This window comes from Magnolia sinica, chromosome 6 (assembly GCF_029962835.1).
Source record: "Magnolia sinica isolate HGM2019 chromosome 6, MsV1, whole genome shotgun sequence".
In the NCBI taxonomy this organism is placed as follows: domain Eukaryota; kingdom Viridiplantae; phylum Streptophyta; class Magnoliopsida; order Magnoliales; family Magnoliaceae; genus Magnolia; species Magnolia sinica.
Genome location: NC_080578.1, coordinates 98,669,635 through 98,686,133, shown reverse-complemented (window position 1 = coordinate 98,686,133; position 16,499 = coordinate 98,669,635). Strand labels below are relative to the sequence as shown.

General features: G+C 40.0%; 1 protein-coding gene across 8 annotated transcripts in view; it reads left to right on the top strand.

Moving 5' to 3' along the window:
* LOC131249218 (general negative regulator of transcription subunit 3-like) overlaps nt 1-16,499 on the top strand; it is a 66,947-nt gene that overhangs the window by 23,964 nt on the left and 26,484 nt on the right. For 6 of the 8 annotated variants that reach the window (XM_058249853.1, XM_058249856.1, XM_058249854.1 and 3 more), the window contains 3 exons: nt 6,008-6,085; nt 11,514-12,305; nt 15,220-15,324. In XM_058249853.1, the coding sequence (XP_058105836.1) occupies nt 6,008-6,085; nt 11,514-12,305; nt 15,220-15,324 (975 nt within the window). The remainder of the gene's footprint in view (nt 1-6,007; nt 6,086-11,513; nt 12,306-15,219; nt 15,325-16,499) is intronic. The other 2 variants (XM_058249857.1, XM_058249858.1) reach the window with 2 other exon arrangements.

Here is a 16,499-nt window from a genome sequence, read left to right as displayed (position 1 = left end):
GGGTAATAGTATGTTTTTAAGGAAGATTCAATCCTTCTTAGGGTTCCTATCATAGGTCAAGGAGTCAGGCCAACCCGAAATTCTTTAGTCCCTAAGGGCACTTTGGTCCTCTCACGTCATTCTTTTGGGGAAAGTCTCTCCTTTCTAAGAAAATCTTTAAGGGTATGCATGGTATCCTTAAGTTTCCGAGGGGTAATCAATGAAAGGCATGGAATAACATGGATAAGCCCCTTGTCTCTTAATCATATGTATTAAAAAAGCACTGTAGAGACCCAACATATCCCCTGGAGTAGAGAGGTATTGGAAGAGAGGATTTCAAACATTGTTGTTGAGAATAATGGATGGATTTTGCTTTGGAAGCAAGGTGGTAGAGATGAGCTTTGGGCCTTATAGTGAAAGGAAGTTGCTTGATGGTAGAGAGAAGGGTGATCCAACGTGTCATGAAAGGACAAGATTGACATCAGAGGATTCTTTCTCTTATATTCAGATGGTATTATTGAAGCTACACCAATCCAGAATAAAGTTGATTCAGGCCCTCATCCCATGAGAATCAGATAGTCTCATAGGTGGAAGATTTGCGAAGGAGTGCTTTATTAGATAAGATAATCTCCTTTAGTGGTGGTAGATTGTCATTTCGAAGCTAGAATCTAGTCTAAAGAATGGATCATGGACATCATCATGAAGATGGCTTCTTGATGTAGGACAACTAACCATTTGCTCTAAAAGCTCGAATTGATAGAGCGTGGCAAATCAATCCTTTTATCTCATAGCCCAGGCCCCACATCCCATGGGTTAGGTCCTCAGCCGAACCCCGCTTGTAGGCCCCACATCACATGGGTTCCACCTCACACGGGTGGGGCCTATCTCATATGAGCCACCTGCCTCACACGGGCTGCCCACCTCAAGTGTGCCCTTGCATCCCACGAGCCACCTCACTCGAGCCTAGTGTGAAAATACCACTGCATTAATCACCCCTGATCAGAAGTCTTGAACACAAGACCTTCAGCTTTGATACTACTTTGATGCAAGACAACTAACCACTTGCTCTAAAAGCTCGAACTGATAAGGTGTGGCAAATCAATCCCTTTGTCTCATAGCCCAGGCCCCACATCCCACGGGTTAGGTCCTATGCCGAACCTCCCCTCTTGGGCACCATATCACATGGGTTCCGCCTCACACGGGCCGCCCACCTCGAGCGTGCCCGTATATCTCATAGGCCACCCCACTCGAGTCCAGTGTGAAAATGCCTCTGTATTACTTCCTAGATGAAGTTATCATTTAGTGAGGCTGAAGTAGGTGTTAGAAATCTAATCCGATATTTAGAAGATTGTGATCATGGCTTGGCAGGTCTGTTAAAAAAAGCAAATACTTCTGGGACAAGAAGAAGCAAAGGAAATAAAGAGTTGGTGAACCTAAAGCTCATTAATCTTCTTTTTTTTTTGGGGGGGGGGGAGGTGTAAGTGATGCTTGGCTGGAAGAATATCTAGAGCTTATGCAGGGTGTTCGTCCTTATCCAGGGAAAGGGATACATTGTCAACTTTGTCGTGGAGTATTCGAAGGCTAGGGAGCCTAAATAAAAGAGCATGGGTGAAAGGGGTTAGCGAGGGGGTGGGGGAGACATGCAAGTGATGCTTGGTTGGAAGAATTTCTAGAGCTTCTGCAAGGTGTTCGTCCTTATCCAGGGAAAGGGATACATTGTCAACTTTGTCATGGAGTATTCGAAGGCTAGGGAACCTAAATAAAAGAGCATGGGATAAAGGGGTTAGCCGCATGGGGAGGGTTGTGGACGTGCAAGTGATGCTTGGCTGGAAGAATATCTAGAGCTTATGCAGGGTGTTCGTCCTTATCCAGGGAAAGGGATACATTGTCAACTTTGTCATGGAGCATTCGAAGGCTAGGGAGCCTAAATAAAAGAGCATGGGTGAAAGGGGTTAGCGGGGGGGAGGGGGAGACAAGCAAGTGATGTTTGGCTGGAAGAAGTTCTAGAGCTTCTGCAGGGTGTTCGTCCTTATCCAGGGAAAGGGATGCATTGTCAACTTTGTCATGGAGTATTCGAAGGCTAGGGAGCCTAAATAAAAGAGCATGGGTTAAAGGGGTTAGCCGCGGGGGGGGGGGGGGGGGAGACACCAAGTGATCCCTGGCTGGAAGAATTTCTAGAGCTTCTGCAGGGTGTTCGTCCTTATCCAGGGAAAGGGATACATTATCAACTTTGTCATGGAGTATTTGAAGGCTAGGGAGCCTAAATAAAGAGCATGGGTGAAAGGGGTTTGTGGGGGGCAGAAAGCCCAAGTGGAGACACTACATGCGACAAAGGTCCAAAAGTGGGACAACAACATATCTTGAGATGTTTCAAGTGGCTGGAAGGTTTACCAGGTAGATTTGGGTGCTTAGGAGCTTTTAGGGTATCATCATCTTATGAGATAAAGCTCACTCAATGAAGATGGATACTTGGATTGGAAAATTATACGTATCGGTATGTTTCGAAGACGCTGGGAAACGAATTTACTGAGTGCTTACATCATTCTACATGCCAAATAATCCTAACGCCAAGGACGTATTTTAGGCGGTGCTAAACGCAGAAGGTGGAACTTCCCTTGGTGCATTAGAGGTGATTAGAGCCGGGCACCAAGTCGAGTTAGTGCTGAGTCCAGCATGCCTGACCCGATTCGAGTCCGAGTCTGGCCTGGACTAATCCGGACCGAGTCGGGTGCATCAGGTATTCACGGGCTAAAATCACCACTCAAAGCCTAAATTCACTTGCCAGAAATGCAACCTCTGCATTAGCTACACGTCATCTTAGATATGAAATGTCATATTTGAGATTTTTATTTATTTATTTATTTTTTAATATATATATATATATATATATATATATATATATATATATATATGTACGAGTCGAGTTTCAGATCGAGTCAAGTCAGTAGACTCAGTACCGAGTTGGATTTCGGATCGAGTCGAGTCGAGTTACTGGGTGCCTCGAACTCAACTCGGTTTGAGTTCAGATTGGATGAGGTCAACTCGATTCAGATCGACTCACCCACTCAGTTCGGATAGAGTTGGATTTGAACGAGTTTGCCGAGTCGAGTAGTCCCGTGCCCAGCTCTAGAGGTGATATAGTCAAAGAGCCAACAAAATGCAGCTCTATAGTTAGGGTTGTTAATAGGCTAGTTTTAAGGTCCGGTCCTATAGTAACCATACCTGGGCTAACCAGGTTCATGTCTTGGTGGTTGTGTTTATTTGTTGAAGACTTGTACCTGGCTCCAACGGGTTTGGGTACCAATCGAGTACCAATTGGGTCTTTGCATCTAGATTTCGAGTTGGGTTTGGGACAAATAAGAGCATTTACATGGTTGGGTGGTTGCACACGTGTATAGCGTGCAAACGGACTCTCATACATGTGTGTGGTTTAGGAGACCTTGTTTCTTTCGTTAGAATTATCAATATAGATTAAAAAATATATATTATTTACTATTAAAACTAACTGGACCTAATTTAGACCCAACCTGACCCTACTTCAGCGGTCCAATGCATGTATTTGTCTCAAACTCAACTAGATCCGATTTTTACTAGGTCAAAAAGGGAGACCCAACCCAACCCGATTTCTTAACCTGTCCAATAAAAGGGACTTGGACCTGTTAAAATCGGGCCGGGTCCATTGGGTACCTACGTGCCTGGGTTATGCTTGATTTTTCAGATTGGATTCAACGTTGATTGTAATCAACTGATGTAATAGAAGTAGATAGCACTTATTGCTATCAACCTATCTAAAAGTCTATTGCATTGCACCTATGGGAGTTTTATGCTCTCATTATTGGCCTCTATCCTAGATAAAGGCGGGTCGCAATTAAGTGCAATGGAGGAAAATGATATGTAGTTGTGTTGATCTCCCTCTGGAAGGTGCTATGTTGACTTGGTTGAATAAATAAACCAATCCAATTATCTCAATAATTGATCGATTTCTTATCTTGGTGAGTTAGAAGGAGGGGTGGGGGGGTGTGGGTGGGGGAGAGAGGTCATTTGACTCTTTTTTGGAGGAGAATGAGAAATTGATTGTTTAATATTCGGGCTGTGTACGGTGATTGATTCGTAAGCACATACAAATGGTACGAGTGGGATACATTGACTCAAGCTAAACTGATGAAAACCCACCCTGTTTGAGTCACAGCCCAAAAATCAGATTGTTTGAACAATTATAACCTCTGATTAGTCGGCACTTGTTGAAACAGGACCATTGGATGGTTTTGAACATTTTTATGTTTAACTGTCCAATAAAGCCCACCGATCTGACACGGAGAGTCAGAATAAGCATACTTGTTGGTTCATGGTACATCTAAATTTGACTATTTTGATTGAATTACTCAAATGTGATGCATGCATTTTCAAATAATTTCTAAGTGCATTTCTGTTTCGTCCATCACACTCTAAGTTTAATACTTTTTCTCTAAGATAGGGTTGGAAAAAGGAAGATGTTGGCATGATGATGCACAGGCATAGAGGGGTGTTCTCCCACTGCTTTTGTGGGGGCGTACGACTTCATGTGTATGAGATCCACACCGTCCATCAGGCGAGCTACCTAATTTTTGCCTTGATTCCGTACATCACACAGATACAAAATTCAGGTGGGCTGACCATGTGGAATAGTGTAAATCATTCCTATAACCTTTAAATTCATGTGGTGTGGCCTACCTGAGATTCTGAACAGTGTGATCTTTGGAACTTCCCTTTGTCGTGGTGATTCACGTCAAATGAACGAATTGGGGGACATAAAAAAGTGTAAACAACGATGGAATCCACTCTCAAATAATGGTGACCATCCCATCCCAACTCTACCCTACAGTGTGGCCTACCTTGAGTTGTGAACTGGCCTGATTTATGGGCTCCACGGTGAATGTGAGGCAACACACCTAATGGACAGGGTGGATCTCATGCGTGTCGTCCCCCACGTGACGGTCAGTTAGTAGTAGGCACACCCCTGTATGGCTCCTCTAGTTGGCTAGGGCAATTAGCTAAAAACAGTAAAAATGCAATGCACCTTTATGCGAATTTGAAATCGTATAAACTATTTATTTGCCCAAGTCAACTCATTAGCTCATTCAACTCAGCTGACTTTTGTTTCTAAGAACCCCACACAAATAATCATGACTTCCCAAATCACTGAATCATTCACAATCTCAGGAAAACTCTCCTGAGTGATGTACAATTTTGACCCCCACCGAGCCTACACTAATTTTGACTTGGTCGGGTTAAATGCATTCTCTGTCTTTGGGATGGCGTCCATGGGGAGTCGGTGGATCGTTTATTCAGGCATTGCATACTTGTGACATCAGTTTGGTGAAGGGTCCTTGATCTCTTCAAAATCAATTGGGTGATCCTGGTCGATTGCGGATTTTTTCTCAGGTGTGGCTTGAAGGGTGCTGTCATAAAAAAGGGAAGTTTCTTTGGTGTTTTTCCCTGTTTGCAGGGTTCTGGTCAACATGGGCAGAACACAGTAACAGAACCTTCCGCAATTTAGTTAGCCAGTTAGAAGGGGTGTTCCTCCAGGCAAGTCTAAGTGTGTTTGGATGGGGAAATTGTTTAGTGTGTTTACACACACACACAAAAAGAGTTGGGTCTGTGATTCTCAGTTGTATTGGGATCAATGATCTCTCATCATCGATTCTTTCTTGTTTTTCTTTTGTTTGATTGGTGAATTTGTGTTGTCTTTCCCAATAAAAAAAAAGAGAGTCACCTTTAAAGAAATGACGTCCCAAGTTCCCATCTGATATAGAGTTGGATGTCCTATACGTGCCAATTCGCTGCGCGACAAGGGATTTGTGTGGGGCTAGGAAACCTCCTTCTAGAAAATGTTTGTTTTGTACTTGATCATTGTAATGTTTGTTCTATTTGATTCCAGTACTGATGGCATTGAGATACATAGTCCATAAAAATATGGCTTCTATGTAGGTAAGCTGTTGGCATATTGAATGTTTTGACAAATTTATCTAGTTATGTTTGTATTTTGCAGGGGGTTGGTTCTGTTTCTACAGCTAGTGCAGTTTTAGGCTTAAAGACTTCTATTGCAACTTCACCAACTCCATTATCTGTAAGTCTTTGTTTAGAGCCCAGAAAATAACTTTTCTTAAATCTTTATATGAGTGGAATGATGGGGTATCAGACTCCTTTTGCTCTTTTGCTTTTGCACTTTATGGTGGAAACCAAACTCTTTTTCCTGAGAACAGTGAAAAAAAGCCTCCGTCTCCCATGTAGAGAAAAGTATGATAATGAATACTTGTTTCTATGGAGTGAAATGGCAGAACGAAATTTGCTAGCCAACCCCAATTAGTTGGGATAAGGCTTAGATGATGATGATGGAACCTATATAATTCAAGGTGCCAACACTTCTACGATCTTTTTGCTTTTATAGGTTTAGGCACAGTATAAAAGGGAAAATAACACGTTCAGTTAGAAAAGCTGATATTTACAGTCTTACACACACACACACACACACACACACACACACACACCATTTTGAGTTGATAAAGTTACATTTTCATTGTTGTGATGTGTAGAGACATGTATCATAAACTTTAGGGGCTGTAAATATCAACTTCCTTTTCTTACCAAAAAAACCGCTGCAAATTTATCTAGGAATAAACCAATTTGGAGTAATTTTTTGCCAGAAAAAATATCGATATTGCTGCTAATGTTGCTGTATATATATATATATATATATATATATATACATAGGGTGGGCATGAACTGAGACCTCTAGGGCTGTAAGCAGGTCAGATATGGATCGGGTATTGCAATATCTGTATCCGATATCCAACTTGGACATCAAATACAAATTGAGATTTAGATATTGTCCAAAGAAGTCGGATATGGGTTGATATAGATATTATGCAAACAAGTCGGATAGCCGGGTAATCAGATAACTAACTTGACGCAGGGATGGGCGCGATAAGTTCGATCACCGTCTTCCTCAAGGGGATTACTACTACGAATCCACGGAGCTTCTCTGGACTCCTCACAGAGATACCTCGAATCCACGAGGGAAAATAAGAAAATAGAAATAAATTCTAGAAAATTTGAAATTTCATTGATAGATAATAAAAACGAATTTACAACCCTTTAAATAGTGATACCAAACCTTGGAAGAAATTTTAGCATCAAACTCCAACTCAAACTCCCTAAAATTCGTAACTTACTATAAATAGTAAATTTACTAATTATAGTAAATGTCCTATTTAGCTTAACCACGTTATTCTCCTAATTTTTCTAAGCACTTTTCGTGTTGGACACAACTCCTAAAGCTTAAAGGATGAAGAGTTATAAATAAACTAAAATTTACTATAAATAGTAAGAACGGAAATAAAATGGATTTTCGACCATCGATCTGATTGAATCTCGCAAATTCGGTGTGGGAAACCCAGCATAGCTTGGTTGGTTGGCTAAAGTAGCTTCTCCTACCCCAAAATCATATATGGTACATCAAGTAACTCATTCCGGTTTGCGAGATACGCCTGTTGTAAGGTTCTGATGGTTCGGATCACCTCCGCCTCTGATCAGGCCTTCTCTGATCCATCTTGGACATGGAAGTGTTCGCGACCCACTCTACATCATGACTATTTCTAATTAAGAAAATAAAAAATAAGTTAAATACCTAAAAATAGAAAAACAAATTCCATAGTATAATTAACTAATATTAAGTTACAAATCCTAAAGCCTGTAAACAAAAACTTACCAACTTTGACAAAAGATAGTAATAGCAACTGTCACCATATCAACCTCATCATCAATGTCAATGTCAATCAAGACCTTAACACTTGATATATTAGTATTTAATGTTTTAGTAAAAAATATTATTAGATGAAAATGCCCTCAGGTAAGTGGATAGGGATATGGTAATATCCATATCTGACACGCTTAAAAGTCGGGCAGTTGGATCATTAGATAAATTGTTTTAAATCTGGTAAAAATCCAATATCCATATATGATTTTCTTGGGTTGGAACTGTGTAATCAGGTAAACAGATAGCCTTTGCCAGCCCTAGAGACCTCAATATTAGCTCCCTTGTCTACCATTGAACTACAGGATCCAAGCCGTTACTACGATTTCTTTCTTTTTATGAAGGGTGAAAATTTTATTAAAAAAGAAGAAAATTACAAAAGAGGGAATGAATCCCCTGTTACAATAGCCTAGATATTGTTTCCTTTTTAGGCTACCTCATTGGCAGCAGAATTAGCCTCTTGGTCAATATGAGAAAAAGTAACTATCAACTAAGTGTTTTCAAGTCTCTAATTTTGTTGATCCAGCAAGCAAGAAACCAAGGGTAGACCCTGGAGAATTCAGTCCACCAAATGGTGATCATAGAATCTCCTTTCATTATTGAAGGGGGTGCCTGTCGCTGAACCAATTCTTTGAAGCCAAGCCAAGGAGCATGCATCTCTGCTTTGATATAGTCCAAAATGCTTATGAATCCTGCAAATGCACCTTGAACCTCCCCCGTTTCATTAATAACCCCCCTTGAACCAGCAGGGCCTTGGTTTCCTTTTGAACTTCCATCAAAACTAGGTTTCAATTTTCCTTTAGGCGGAGTGTAGACGTGCCAAGGTGGTGAGATGACTTCCCTATCTTCTGTAACCTCCAGCCACCATTTGGATAGATCTAGGACATACTCCTTGAAATTCCTTTCTAGCCACGGTCCATGAGATTATTTTCTTGTTGCCGATTCAGCCACCTTAGCATTGCTTCCCACTGCTTCTCAAAGCAAGATTGTTCTGCTCTTTCCAAATTGGCCACCAAATCACTGGAAGCATGGTATTAAATAACAGTTTCATTATGACTATAAAAGCCTTTACGTAAAGGAAAAGGCCACCTCCATTATGCAATATAGAGGTGAATCAGTCAGTAATGAACAAAAAAGGGCCGTATTGGTCAGTATTGACTGATACACCCCATTTTGGCACCGTTACAGGGCTGATATGCCGTTACAAGGTGTTACAACCATAAAGGCACACTTTGAAAAACAAAATTATTTTCAATTATCTGCAACCATAAATTATCACCTTTTTTCTTTTTTCTTTTTTCTTTCATTTTTTCATCTTTGTTTTGTTGTACTTGTATGTAATAAGCACCAATCCACCAAATCATGCTTTGACTTGTGTTTGATTAGGGCCTATTTGGTCAACTTTCAGCTGGTCAAGTTGACATTGCTCGACTGACAACATTCTTACCAAAAAATGATCCATTACACCATCAAATACATGTCTAAAACTGAAAAAGAACAAATGTTTGGGATCCTCACATGTTTTTTTTTCCCTGAAATTTACCATTAATTTGATATTTTTTCCAAACAAATAAAAAGGTTTTGGCTTCTGTGGGGTCCTATTGGGTGATATGGGGGCCATACGCTGGCAGTTACTGTTACATAATACCTTGGCTGGAAGGGTAACTGCCACAAAATCTTGCATCCCACCAATTTAAGGCCTATATGATCTAAGCCTCCAACAAGTATTCAACTGATTCTAGCATTGCCGAAGAGGCTAAGGATATAACTCCCAATCACATTGGAAAACGGACAATGAATAAGCAGATTGCTCTCTCTCTCTCTCTCTCTCTCTCTCTCACACACACACACACACACACACACACACACACACACTCCATGAATGGAGATGGAAGCCAATTAACAATATAGCTTTATGTTGAAGCTGATCGAGCGTCAGGATTTTGTTTGAGTGCGTGGATGATCAGTCGTCACGATTTTGTTTGAGCGGGTGGACAATGAAAAGTTGTTCCCAAGATCATATCTGTGCTAGAGTGGGTGAATGTGATTTGAGGAGGGCAAAACACATTTCAGATTTTCATTAATACAAAACGTTTCAAAATCCTGGCCATTCGTCGGATGGGGTGTACGTTGACTCTTCCATATCAAAGATCAGGGTAGCACACTCATCAAGTCACCTGCACATGCATGTTGAATCTGGACTGTTGGACTTTTTCCTAACAGCCCTTTTTTTTATACTAGTTTGATCTTCTTGTCAGCTGACCAGCATTATTTTTGGTCACTAGCATGTTCATGGTTTACCCTGTTGATGATAAATGTGAGTCCGCCTCATCTATATCATATGTTCCATTCCCACGCTAATTACTCCAATGCATGATGCCAGTGGGAAGGAAACCCTTCTCCAATTCAATCAGCTATAGAATATGGGGAGTTATTTGGTAATGCAGGCAGGAATACTTATTGCAAGTGCTTCATGGGGGGCCTACCGGAGTGTGTTTATGACATCCAACCTGTCTATCAAGGTAGACCCATCATGAGATTTGGACGTCCCAAAAACCAGGCTGATCCAACCATCATGTGGGCCACCACATAAATTTGGAGGTTTTTAGATGGTTTTCCATTATTTCTTGTGGTGGGCCTAACATATTGTGTGTATGCCATCTGACTGTGCATCATGTGCGCTCCACCATGATAATGTGATGCCCCAAAAGTCAGGCCTGACCATAGAAATAATGGACAACCATCCAAAAACCTCCAAACTCAAGTGGTGGACCACATGATGAATGGATCCACCTGGTTTTGGGGGTGTCCAACTTTCTTTTGGGGGTCTAAACTCTGGGCAGGTGGGATGCAATAAACAAGCTTTGTGGGCTCTACATGCATTACTTGTAGAACAAGATTATTCCGCAAGGACTCAAGAGGAACCAGCCTCCTTAGTGCATTCTCCAATTCGTTTGGCTGGGAGCTATTTGATACTCTTGCAGCCTGTAATGCTTGATACACAGCCACCCTAAAACTGTACATGCGGCACTGTCACTATAGTAACAGTCCCAAAATCAGATTGGTTAATCAATCCTAATCTCTGATTCATTGACACTTGTTTGTTCAAAGAGAAACACCGCATATTTTTCATTGTATTACATCCCAATAAATTTCAACCAATCTAATAACTAGATAATCAAATAAACATAATTTTTAGTTCATGATACATCTAAATTGGACCCATAATTTGCACAATTTAATTTGATTTGATTATATGCCACATATATAATCAGCTCTTGGTGTGGCCTTGGGTTGGGCTTCTGTATTTAGTGTTCCTTTCGGTTCTCCTCCTTTTTTTTTTTTTCTTTTTTTCTTTTTTTCTTTTTTTCTTCCTGCCTTTCTTGGCTTTCCAATAAAATTCTCATCTTGCAAATTAATAATAATAATAATAATCAGTGGGCATATCACATTGGAAGCCGCCCCCCCCCCCCCCCCCCGCTTTATGTTTACCAAGCTTGTTTATTGGGAATCGATTTTGCATGGCCAATTCTAGATAAACAGTTCCAAAGTGTTTATTGGAAATCAAATTTTGCCATTGCTAGAAGCAACACCAAACAGGCCCACATACTTTAGAGCCTGTTTCATTGCTTATTCATTCTCTGTTCATTAGTTTCCACAGGGATAAGCCTGTAATGACAGTTGTTTACTTGCCTTTGTTTGTAGGTGCTTGTTTTTATTTATTTATTTATGATATATACAGGTCACATTAACACCTAGCTCTCAGCAGAGTACCTCCATTCAGGAACAAGCTGAAGAGACAGCTTCCCAGGACAGTAATTCTGATATTGCTCCAAGAAATCCGTTTTCTAAAAATGGCATAACGGGTTCTTCAGTTTCCACAGCTACTGCTGGCACTGGTTCTGGTACGCCAACAGGTACAAACACAAGCATTGCTTCGAGCAACATCTCTGGTCGCAACTTGGTTGGTGGATCAACTGCTTCAGCAATCCTTTCAGGTCCAGTATATGTCAAGGGTAGCATGGAGAACTCAGTTGCTCCTGCTTTATCATCTCCTATAACTTTGGCTACTTCAGCAAAGGAGGATGAAAACACAAGCTTTCCTGCCCGTCGAGCATCTCCAGTTCTCACTGATATTGGAACGGGGAGAGGTATTGGCAGAGGCTCTGTTCTTGGAGGTGCATCCAGCCAAGCATCTACTGTTCCTTTGAGTTTGAGTTCTGGCAGTGGAATACCAAGCAATGGAGCCCTTGGTGCAGGTCCTGCAGTCTCTGATTTGACAAAGAGGAACATTCTAGGGGCTGATGAGAGAATTGTAAGTGGTAGTCCTGTGGCACAGCCACTTGCTTCCCCACTGAGCAATCGAACGCTCTTGCAGCAAGTCTCCAAGGCTACTGATGTAACAGGTTCAGCTGATCCTAATAACATTCGAGAAGGTGCTATAATAGGCGGAAGAGTTTTCTCACCTTCACCAGTTACTGGAGTACAATGGAGACCTCCCAGTGCAAGTTCATTTCAAAACCAGAATGAAATGGTATTTATTTGTCTTTCCGTCTTTATTATTATTATTATTTTTTAAGGTATGAGGTATCAGCTTGGTGCATGTTTTTCTAATGGTAGCAGGGCATGCCTGTTACGTGATGGGGTGAGGGTGGAATAACAGCTTGCCTTGTAACTGCTGTTCTGGTTGCTGATAGGTTGGCATATTGTGTATAATGACCACTACTTTAGTCCATTGCAGCCTTAGTTGCAGGATCCTTTTAACTAGATGCCACTCCTGCTTCGAGTCCCTGCTTCAGGCTCTCACTCATACTCCTGCTTCCCACCTATTTACACTTGTTTACATTTTGAAAGAGGCGCCTCCCTGCTCACAAACCTGAATTTGTTTCTGCTTTCCTTCACGCTTTAGTGACTATGTTTTGTAGTGACATTTAAGAGTAAAATAAATAATGTAATATATTAAAAAAATATTGCTTGTATTGATCATCATGCTGATACGTTGCCCACTATCTTGGTTCTTAACACCCAGTATATATTTATTTTTATCTTCTTCATCATTCGCTTGTCCCAGCTATGGGGTTTGGGTCATAGTTTGCTTGTCAAAAGGTTTGGCAACTGGCTGCCCACACGTAGACCCTCTTCTACTTGCGCTTGGGACTAGCTGGTGTATGACTACCAGATGGATTGTTTCTATATTTAAAATAATTAAAGATCGTTATTTCAGCCATAACGGCCGATGAAATGGCTCATAACAGATTTTGGCCCCAGCCATTATGACCTGTTATGGCAAATTTCAAACCTGGGGCCTGGGCTTGATTTTAGTTTTGTTCTTCCAGATATATTTCTTAACCTGATTTTCGCATCCTGATATGGTGTCTTCTCAGTTTCTTCATCTACCTTGCATCAAAGGACGACATGATATGGTATATAATAAATGATTGTTAATATTACAGTGTTGGTTGTTTGATAATCCTATCATGTTTCAACATTCAAAAACTCCATTGTTATAATTTACTGTTGATGTACTATAATTGCAACATTGCTCTTGCCATTAATGGGTCAAGGTTTTCCTTGGGTAAATTTTGGGTAGAGTGATTCATGATAAACATATTTCTGCTTGCATGCTCCTGAGGATATTTTTTTCCTTTTTTTTTTTTTTTCGTTGAGATGTAAGTTATGTTTTTGCTTTTTATTTTCAATTGTCAATTCACTGTGTAAAGTGATGTTGATTGGGATTGTTTCGTCTCTTATAGATAAGTGCTCTAAAGCGTTACACGCATTCATTTCCATGATGGAAAATCAGAAGCTTAACACTGCTTCCTGCAGTTGTCTTCTCTCTAATCCAATTCTTTTGCTTGAACTTTTGTAACAATTTGTTTATAACCATTCTTCTTCTCTTATGGATGAATGATGTGATATGTGCATGCATTCTTTTTCATGCTGGGAAGTCAAAAGCTTATATTTGATTCCAGAATGTCGAAGTTTTTTAATAATCTTATCCTTCATTTTATTTTCTTCATTGGTCTTCTAGCGTGTTGTTGTTAGAATCTGATCTTTACATGAGCACTGGTTACTGATTTTGCAGACTCTTTTATTTTGAAGGGCAAGCTGTAAAAAGCTAACTGAGTAAGAAACAGCCGGTGCATGCATCCATGATAACCCAAAGGAATTATGGCATACATGATCCAAGGCTTTGTTCAGTATATGCAGGTTTTCATTGATGACGAGTAGTGGGCCCATTGCCAGTCCAGACCACTGTTCTGTTGTGTAAAATGTTGGATGGAGCATGCCCAAAAAAATCTCCCTGATTGGACCATCATAATGTTTCAATTTGTCGCCCACAAAAGAAGAGAAATACAACATCTATCCACATTCACCTGATAAAAGTCCAATTACTGGTGGTTTGGATTTTCCAATATGAGTTGAGGCCTGGTCCATCAACAGAAAAATAGACTGGATTACTGAAGAATGGGCCCCACTTGTCACTATAGAGAACCTGCATATATTGTGCAAAGCCTCAGGTAGAAATTCTCTAGTACTCCATGACTAAATGCTGTTGTGAACTTGTGATAGACCTATGTAAAAATCTTAAGTCTGCACTTTCCAGAACTATTGTTTACATCATATCATCCATGACTTGGTCATGTTATTTTGCCTTCATGTATATGGCTTCGTCTCATTGTTTTTCCTTAGTGTACCCCTATTGGTTTGACATGATCAGGGCAACTGAATGGGGCCTGTTCTGAGATTACATATATTGCTCTATTATTATTGTTTGTTATTGTTGTTGTCATTGTCATCGTTGTCTTCGCTGTCATCGTCATCATTGTTTTATAGGTATTATTGTTGTCGCTGTTATTGTTATTGTTATCTTATTATTCTTGTTATAGTTTTTTTTTCTTCTTCTTATAGTTATTGTTGTTGTTGCTGCTGTTGTTATTATTGTCATTATTGTTAGTAGTATTATTGTTGTTATTATTATTTTTGTTGTTGTTGTTATTTTTATTTTGTAATGCTAATGAACTGGTGAATAGAGCTCTACCTGGGCCAGTCATATTTAAAAAGAGCTCTATCTTGGTCAGTAGAAGGCTAAATAAATAAATCTCAGGAAGTTTTCATATTGCTGGTGAAACGCCGTCTAAATCTTTTGTAGATTGTACTTTGGCTGTCGTTATGTTTTGTCGAGGAATTGGTCCATGTGGAAAAGTATTCTAATGACAACTTTTAATTTTTAAATGCTGTTCATTCACTAAAAGGTAAAAGTTAAATGTTTCTGGGAGCTGTCTTGATGGCATTATTGTGTCTTTTGCTAAATGATTCATCCTGATATCCATCAGGCAACTGATTGCAAAACAATTACCAGTTTATCATTTAAAAGACGACCCCAAATTGATGGGAGAAATGCTAAGATGATAATGAGGAAGATGCTAAATTTAAGTTAATTTCAGGGACAGGTTCGTGGAAGAACTGAGATTGCGCCTGATCAGAGGGAGAAATTTTTGCAGCGGCTCCAGCAAGTCCAGCAACAAGGTCATAGCTATCTTCCACTCCAGGTCTGGATGCTTTGGAATCTCGTCTCCTGTTCTGGAGTCTCAAGCTTTCTCCCACTTCCACTTCTAAGCCTCCTATTGCTTTACAACCAATCTCCATCACTGTTATTTCACCAAGATTGTCTTTAACTCAATCAACTCCGTAAACCCCATCAAAACTTAATCAACACTGTATTTTCTAACTCAATCACTGTTATTATTATTATTTTTTTTAAAATTTTTTTCTTAACATAGCATTTTTGAGTTTCTATAAACACCATAACTAAATAAGTAGATTCCTAGATGTTTAGTGTATGTAAATGTATGCTTTAATTTATTTAGGATTGTTTGTGTAAAAAATTCCTTGGGAGCTCCCACATTGATAGTTGCCACTTCCTTACTTCCATACCCGAACCCATTCCACTTCAACTCAGTCGAGAAGATCAGCCTTATAATAATGATTTTTATTTTTTTTTTCTTTAGAAGCGATTGAATATAACCATTTACTGTTTATGGATTGAATGACCTTATTGTGATATTTTAAGTTGAAAAGCTTTGCCTTGTATATTTGGTGAAGGTCTTTCCTTTATTTGGTATGTATCGGTCCATTGTTGTGAGGGTGTCTTGGATTTTTCCAATTTGCTATGCAGAGATTGCAATTTTCAGTTCGACCGAGGTCTGATTCGATCAGACTGAAAATTGGGTGAATTCTCTGCTTGCTCGTTGTGAAGTTTTGGTCGATTTTGGTTTGACCGGAAAATTCATCGGCTTGACCCGGTCCAAACGAATTTGTTATGCAGAGTTGCGAGAATCAGGCTATTTAAGCCTAATCTAGGATTAGGGCTTCAATTGTATTACGAGTGTTCTCTTTAAGGGAAATGGTTTACGAGGTGAGAGGGGTTTCCAACACTTGTAAGGACTTGGGAAGGATTTCTTGAGGGATTGCGCATAGTGTACATCTGTAATCAAAGAAGGTGAGTCCGTAAACTCTTAAGGTTTTGATTATAGTGGATCTCTGCCACTGTGCCGTGTTTTTTACCCGTAAGGGTTTTCCATATAAAATATCATATGTTTGTGGTTGTTTGCTTTTAGTTTGGTTATCTGCATTATTATATTGTTTTATCTTCGTTTATTGTGTTTCCGCAAGGTGCACAGATTAGCAGTGGTGTTAGATCCGAATTCTAATACCTAGGGTTTGA